The sequence below is a fragment of the Hemiscyllium ocellatum genome, unplaced genomic scaffold (assembly GCF_020745735.1).
Source record: "Hemiscyllium ocellatum isolate sHemOce1 unplaced genomic scaffold, sHemOce1.pat.X.cur. scaffold_3461_pat_ctg1, whole genome shotgun sequence".
Lineage (NCBI taxonomy): Eukaryota > Metazoa > Chordata > Chondrichthyes > Orectolobiformes > Hemiscylliidae > Hemiscyllium > Hemiscyllium ocellatum.
Genome location: NW_026868430.1, coordinates 10,001 through 17,500, shown reverse-complemented (window position 1 = coordinate 17,500; position 7,500 = coordinate 10,001). Strand labels below are relative to the sequence as shown.

Here is a 7,500-nt window from a genome sequence, read left to right as displayed (position 1 = left end):
CCGACAGTGCGGCACTCCCTCAGCACTGACCCTCCGACAGTGCCCACGTCCTCAGCACTGACCCTCCGGCAGTGCCCACTCCCTCAGCGCTGACCCTCCGACAGTGCGCCCGTTCCCTCAGCACTGACCCTCCGACAGGGCCCACTCCCTCAGCACTGACCCTCTGACAGTGCGGCACTCCCTCAGCACTGACCCTCCGGCAGTGCCCGCTCCCTCAGCACTGACCCTCCGACAGTGCCCACTACCTCAGCACTGACCCTCCGACAGGGCCCACTCCCTCAGCACTGACCCTCCGACAGTGCCCACTCCCTCAGCACTGACCCCCCGACAGTGCGGCGCTCCCTCAGCACTGACCCTCCGACAGTGCGGCGCTCCCTCAGCACTGACCCTCCGACAGTGCGGCGCTCCCTCAGCACTGACCCTCCGACAGTGCGGCGCTCCCTCAGCACTGACCCTCCGACAGTGCCCACGTCCTCAGCACTGACCCTCCGACAGTGCCCACTCCCTCAGCACTGACCCTCCGACAGTGCCCGCTCCCTCAGCACTGACCCTCCGACAGTGCCCGCTCCCTCAGCACTGACCCTCCGACAGTGCCCACTCCCTCAGTGCTGACCCTCCGACAGTGCCCGCTCCCTCAGCACTGACCCTCCGACAGTGCCCACTCCCTCAGCACTGACCCTCCGACAGTGCCCACGTCCTCAGCACTGACCCTCCGACAGTGCCCACTCCCTCAGCACTGACCCTCCGACAGTGCCCGCTCCCTCAGCGCTGACCCTCCGGCAGTGCCCACTCCCTCAGCGCTGACCCTCCGACAGTGCCCGTTCCCTCAGCACTGACTCTCCGACAGGGCCCACTCCCTCAGCACTGACCCTCTGACAGTGCGGCACTCCCTCAGCACTGACCCTCCGGCAGTGCCCGCTCCCTCAGCACTGACCCTCCGACAGTGCCCGCTCCCTCAGCACTGACCCTCCGACAGTGCCCACTCCCTCAGCACTGACCCTCCGACAGGGCCCACTCCCTCAGCACTGACCCTCCGACAGTGCGGCACTCCCTCAGCACTGACCCTCCGACAGTGCCCGCTCCCTCAGCACTGACCCTCCGACAGTGCCCGCTCCCTCAGCACTGACCCTCCGACAGTGCCCGCTCCCTCAGCACTGACCCCTCGCTCGGCGCCGGTTCCTGAACCCTGTCTCTGTTCACACAGCGAGATCCCTTTCCCTGGGATGTCACTTGAACCAAAACCTCCCTCCCTCGTTGCTGTGTTGACCCTGTGGTTCCCCTCTCTCTGAGGATGGCAGCGTAGCTGTGGGACAGGGTGGTGGGCCCCGATCGTCCCCTTCCCTCAGTCTCCGAATCCCCAGCCCTGGGCCGGACACGTCGCATAATCTCAGGGAGCTGTCCCCTTGTCCCTGTGAGGTGCATGTCCCGGAGGGCTGGACCCACCATCTCCCTCAGGGAGGGAGCTCCAGGATTCAGGCCCAGGAAGGAACGGGCCCAGGCGGGATGGGGAGGGAGGGGGGAACACGCAGAGAGGGGGGGCTGGTGTTCCCGTGTATCTGCCCCCCCCCACCCCTTGTCCCTCAGGATGGACGTGGCCGTGGGGTGGTTTTGGGGAAGTTGAGTCTTGTAGAGGGTATACACTGAGGGTCGAGGGGTGCAGGGAGGGAGGGAGGGGGCGTCTGTGGGTGTGGGGCCAATCAGCACCCGCCAAAGTGCAGACCCTCACATTTCCCCACGTTATATTCTGTCCCCGCGGCGTTCCCCAGTCTTTCCCCGTTTAAATAATATTCAGCTCCTCTCTCCTTCCTGCTGAAGTTGCGGGGTCCCACATTTTCTCGCGCACACGCCTGTGTGAGTGTGTTGTTTTCACTCGTGTGTTCACTCTCTCCCTCTCCGTCTCTCAGCAGACTCCCCGCCCTCTCGCTCCGCTGTCTGACGGACCCCTGGCGATGTCGCTTACCCACGACCGTTCCCAGGCGCTGGGCCCACTCGCTGCCCCTGGTGAACGGGGATGTGTCCCTTCTGCCCCCGGCCGCCCGGGAGTTCGTCGAGACCAGCGCCCGGCTGTGCCAACCCAGCCACATCTACCTCTGCACGGGCGCTGAGGCAGAGCGAGCGGCCATCCTCTCGCAGCTGGCACGGGATGGAATCCTACACCCACTGCCCAAGTACCACAACTGGTGAGTGACCGGCCCCTGGGAGGGTGGGTAGTACAGTCCGACATCTCTCCCTGGGGGCTCCCAGCACCCCCCACCCTCGCTCCCCGCACCTCTACCCTCTGCTGAGTGTGGGGGCAGACTCGGATGGAGGGGCTAGGTGGGCAACAGCGATGGGCCCAATGGTCCACCCCCTCACCCCAGTCTCCCCCCATCCCCGCTGTGTGGCAGGCTGGGACAGGAAGAGGCCGAGTGGCCTTCAAACGCGGTGGATGTGGGTGGGTTTAAGGTGTGAGGGAGACCAGATCCTCACCTCCCTCCTCCCCACCCTACCCGGCTTCCTCCATCCAGGCGGATCAGCACTGGTCCCTCTGTGGAGGGTTGGAGGGTGGGGGATGGGATTGGAGGGTGGGGGATGGGGTTAGGGGGTGGGTGGGGTTGGAGGGTGGGGGATGGGGTTAGGGGGTGGGTGGGGTTGGAGGGTGGGGGATGGGGTTGGGGATGGGGATGGGGTTGGAGGGTGGGCGATGGGGTGGGAGGGTGGGCGATGGGGCTGGAGGGTGGGCGATGGGGTCGGAGGGTGGGGGATGGGGTTGGGGATGGGGTTGGAGGGTGGGGGATGGGGTTGGGGATGGGGTTGGAGGGTGGGTGATGGGGTTGGAGGGTGGGTGATGGGTTTGGAGGGTGGGCAATGGGATTGGAGGGTGGGTGATGGGGTTGGAGGGTGGGCGATGGGGTTGGAGGGTGGGTGATGGGGTTGGAGGGTGGGTGATGGTGTTGGAGGGTGGGTGATGGGATTGGAGGGTGGGTGATGGGGTTGGAGGGTGGGTGATGGGGTTGGAGGGTGGGGGATGGGGTTGGAGGGTGGGCGATGGGGTCGGAGGGTGGGTGATGGGGTCGGAGGGTGGGTGATGGGATTGGGGGGTGGGTGATGGGGTTGGAGGGTGGGTGATGGGATTGGGGGATGGGTGATGGGGTTGGGGGGTGGGTGATGGGTCGGAGGGTGGGGGATGGGGTGGGAGGGTGGGGGATGGGGCCGGAGGGTGGGGGATGGGGTGGGAGGGTGGGTGATGGGGCTGGAGGGTGGGTGATGGGGTCGGAGGGTGGGCGATGGGGCCGGAGGGTGGGCGATGGGGTCGGAGGGTGGGCGATGGGGCTGGAGGGTGGGGGATGGGGTGGGAGGGTGGGTGATGGGGCCGGAGGGTGGGGGATGGGGTGGGAGGGTGGGTGATGGGGCCGGAGGGTGGGGGATGGAGTGGGAGGGTGGGTGATGGGGCTGGAGGGTGGGCGATGGGGTGGGAGGGTGGGCGATGGGGCTGGAGGGTGGGCGATGGGGTGGGAGGGTGGGTGATGGGGCTGGAGGGTGGGTGATGGGGTCGGAGGGTGGGCGATGGGGCTGGAGGGTGGGGGATGGGGTGGGAGGGTGGGTGATGGGGTCGGAGGGTGGGCGATGGGGCTGGAGGGTGGGTGATGGGGTCGGAGGGTGGGCGATGGGGATGGCGATGGTGGGTCAGGCTCGGGTGAGACAGTGTTGTGGTTGGGTACCCTCTCACCCCCTCCCCCTCTCCCCCTCCCCCCCCCCCTCCCCCTCCCTCGGCCTGGCAGCTGGCTGGCACGGACTGACCCCAGGGACGTTGCCCGTGTGGAGAGTCGGACTGTGATCGTGACAGAGAACCAAAGGGACACCGTCCCCACGCCCAGTGACGGGTCTCCGAGTCAACTCGGGAACTGGATGTCCCAACCGGAATTCGACCAGGCAGTCAGCCAGAGATTCCCGGGATGTATGACAGGTCAGAGCCCTCTCTCCCTCCCCTTCCCTCCCTCCCTCCCTCCCTCTCTCTCTCTCCCTCACCCTTCCCTCCCTCCCTCTCCCCTTCCCTCCCTCCCTCCCTCTCCCTTTCCCTCCCTCTGTCCCTCTCCTTCCATCCCTCCCTCCCTCCCTCTCCCCTTCCCTCTCTCACTCTCTCTCTCTCTCCCTTCCTCCCTCCCTCTCCCCTTCCCTCCCTCTCTCCCTCCCCTTCCCTCCCTCCCTCCCTTTTCCCCTTCGCTCCCCCTCTCCCTCTCTCCCTCTGTCCCTCCGGTCAGGTCTCCCTCTATCCCTCTCTCCTTCCCTCCACGTCTCCCTCCTTCCCTTCCTCCCTCACTCTCTCTCCTTCCCTCCCTCCCGCTCTGTCTCCTTTCTCCTCCTCCCTCCCTCGCTCTGTCCCTCCCTCCCTCCCTCTGCTGCAGCACAGAAACAGGCCATTCACCGTTTCTGTACTATCCCTAACCCTAACCCAGTCCCATTCCCCAGCCCTCGGCCCATCTCCCTCTAACCCCTTCCTATCCCTGTCCCCACCCTGATGCCTTTGCAATGCTGTCATTGTCCCAGCCTCCCCCACATCCTCTGGCAGCTCATTCCACACACGCACCACCCTCTGGGGGGAAAAGTTACCCCTCAGCTCCCTTTCCCCTCTCCCCTTAAACCAACGCCCCTCTAGTTCTGGGCTCCCCCACCCCAGGGTGGTAAAGACCTGGTCTGTTTACCCTCTCCATGTCCCCCCTCATGATTTTATAAACCTCTATAAGGTCACCCCTCAGCCCCCGACGCTCCAGGGAAAACAGCCCCAGCCTGGTCAGCCTCTCCCTGTAGCTCAGACCCTCCACCATCCTGGTAAATCCTTCCTGAACCCTTTCAAGTTTCACAACATCTTTCCGATAGGAAGGAGACCAGAATTGCACACAATATTCCAACAGTGGCCCTAACCAATGTCCTGTACAGCCGCAACATGACCCTCCCAACTCCTGGACTCAATACTCTGACCAATAAAGGAAAGCATACCAAACGCTGCCTTCACTATCCTATCCACCTGCGACTCCACTTTCAAGGAGCTATGAACCTGCACTCCAAGGTCTCTGTGTTCAGCAGCACTCCCCCCGTTGTGTTAGACAGAGAGAGAGAGAGATGGGTGGGGGGTGATCGGGAGGAGGGAGCAGCTGTCCTCCTGTCCCCACTGTCAGTCAATCCTCCCCACCCCACACCCTGCTCTGTATTTACCATCCACCCCCTCCCCAGCCTCATCCAGTCCAGCCTGACCTCCCTCTCCCTCTCTCTTTCGCACTCTCTGTTTCACACTCTCTCTTTATCTGTCTCTCTCTCTCTCCTTCTCTTCCTCTCTCTGTTTCACACTCTGTCTCTCTCTCTCTCTCTCTCTCATGCTCTCTCCCTCTCTCTCCTTCTCTCCCTCTCTCTGTATCACACTCTGTCCCACTCTCTCTCTCTCGGATTCTTCCTCTCGCTCTCTCTCTTTCTCTTTCTCTCACCGTCTCATGACATTTCTCTCTCTGTTTTTCTCTCCCTCTCTCTCTCTCTCTCTCTCTGTTTCTCTCTCTCTCTCTCTCTGTGTCCCCCACACTTTCTCTTGCTCTCTCACCTCTCTTTGTTCTCTCTCTCTGTTTCTCTCTCTCTGTGTCCCCCACGCTCTCTCTGTCTGTCTCTCTCTCTCTCTCTGTCTGTTGTTGTCTCTCTCCCTGTCACTCTCTCTCTCTCTCTCTGTCTCCCTTCCTGTCTCTCTCTCTCTGTTGTTGTCTCTCTCCCTGTCTCTCTCCCTGTCACTCTCTCTCTCTCTGTTGTTGTCTCTCTCCCTGTCTCTCTCCCTGTCACTCTCTCTCTCTCTCTGTTGTTGTCTCTCTCCCTGTCTCTCTCTCTCTCTCTGTTGTTGTCTCTCTCCCTGTCTCTCTCTCTCTCTGTCTCCCTTCCTGTCACTCTCTCTCTCTCTCTCTCTGTCTCCCTTCCTCTCTCTCTCTCTGTTGTTGTCTCCCTCCCTGTCTCTCTCCCTGTCTCTCTCTCTCTCTCTCTGTTGTTGTCTCTCTCCCTGTCTCTCTCTCTCTCTCTCTGTCTCCCTTCCTGTCACTCTCTCTCTCTCTCTCTCTCTGTCTCCCTTCCTCTCTCTCTCTCTGTTGTTGTCTCCCTCCCTGTCACTCACTCTCTCTCTCTCTCTGTTTCTCTCTCCCTCCCTGTCACTCTCTCTCTCTCTGTGTCTCCCTGCCACCCCAGGCCGTCCCATGTACGTGATCCCGTTCAGTATGGGGCCGGTGGGGTCACCCCTGTCCAGGATTGGGATCCAGCTTACAGACTCAGCCTATGTGGTAGCCAGTATGTACATCATGACGCGGGTGGGCACCGCGGTGCTGGAGGCGCTGGGCACGGGAGAGTTCGTCAAGTGCCTGCACTCCGTTGGATACCCGCTGTCGACAGAGGGTAAGTGGGGGGGGGGCGTGGCTGGGGGGCGTTTGCTGCACCCCCTCACTGCGCTGGACGTGTGCCCACCTGCCAACACCACCCCCCCATCGCGGATTTGCGCGGGACCCAGGGGAGGGGGTGAGGGTTCGATCGGAGGTTTTGAAGATGGCGCCATTGGCCGGTCACTTTGACCCACGTCGAGCCGACCCACGACCCGGGGATTCCCTGCGGGTGCACAATCCCCAGGCACTCCCCAGACAGGGAGACGCTGCTGGGGGACAGGGAGTGTCCCCGTCTCTGAGCCAGGAGACACAGAGTCCAACTGCCACCTCGGCGCTGACCCTCTGACAGCGCCCACTCCCTCAGCACTCACCCTCCGACAGTGCCCACTCCCTCAGCGCTGACCCTCCGACAGCGCCCGCTCCCTCAGCACTCACCCTCCGACAGGGCCCGCTCCCTCAGCACTGACCCTCCGACAGGGCCCGCTCCCTCAGCACTGACCCTCCGACAGCGCCCGCTCCCACAGCACTGACCCTCCGACAGCGCCCGCTCCCTCAGCACTGACCCTCCGACAGCGCCCGCTCCCACAGCACTGACCCTCCGACAGCGCCCGCTCCCTCAGCACTGACCCTCCGACAGCGCCCGCTCCCTCAGCACTGACCCTCCGACAGCGCCCGCTCCCTCAGCACTGACCCTCCGACAGCGCCCGCTCCCACACCACTGACCCTCCGACAGCGCCCGCTCCCTCAGCACTGACCCTCCGACAGCGCCCGCTCCCTCAGCACTGACCCTCCGACAGCGCCCGCTCCCTCAGCACTGACCCTCCGACAGCGCCCGCTCCCTCAGCACTGACCCTCCGACAGCGCCCGCTCCCTCAGCACTGACCCTCCGACAGCGCCCGCTCCCTCAGCACTGACCCTCCGACAGCGCCCGCTCCCACAGCACTGACCCTCCGACAGCGCCCGCTCCCTCAGCACTGACCCTCCGACAGCGCCCGCTCCCTCAGCACTGACCCTCCGACAGCGCCCGCTCCCTCAGCACTGACCCTCCGACAGCGCCCTCTCCCTCAGCGCTGCGGGGGGGGGGGGGGTGGAATGGAGGGTCCTCTGTTACTCTGGGCTG

At 63.9% G+C, this 7,500-nt stretch overlaps 1 protein-coding gene across 1 annotated transcript in view; it reads left to right on the top strand.

The window, feature by feature from the left end:
- LOC132813206 (phosphoenolpyruvate carboxykinase [GTP], mitochondrial-like) overlaps positions 1 to 7,500 on the top strand; it is a gene marked incomplete at its 3' end in the record, with an annotated part of 21,483 nt that overhangs the window by 3,987 nt on the left and 9,996 nt on the right. Inside the window, exons 2-4 of the mRNA XM_060823100.1 lie at positions 1,905 to 2,180; positions 3,762 to 3,946; positions 6,193 to 6,396. Coding sequence (XP_060679083.1) covers positions 1,905 to 2,180; positions 3,762 to 3,946; positions 6,193 to 6,396 — 665 coding nt within the window. The remainder of the gene's footprint in view (positions 1 to 1,904; positions 2,181 to 3,761; positions 3,947 to 6,192; positions 6,397 to 7,500) is intronic.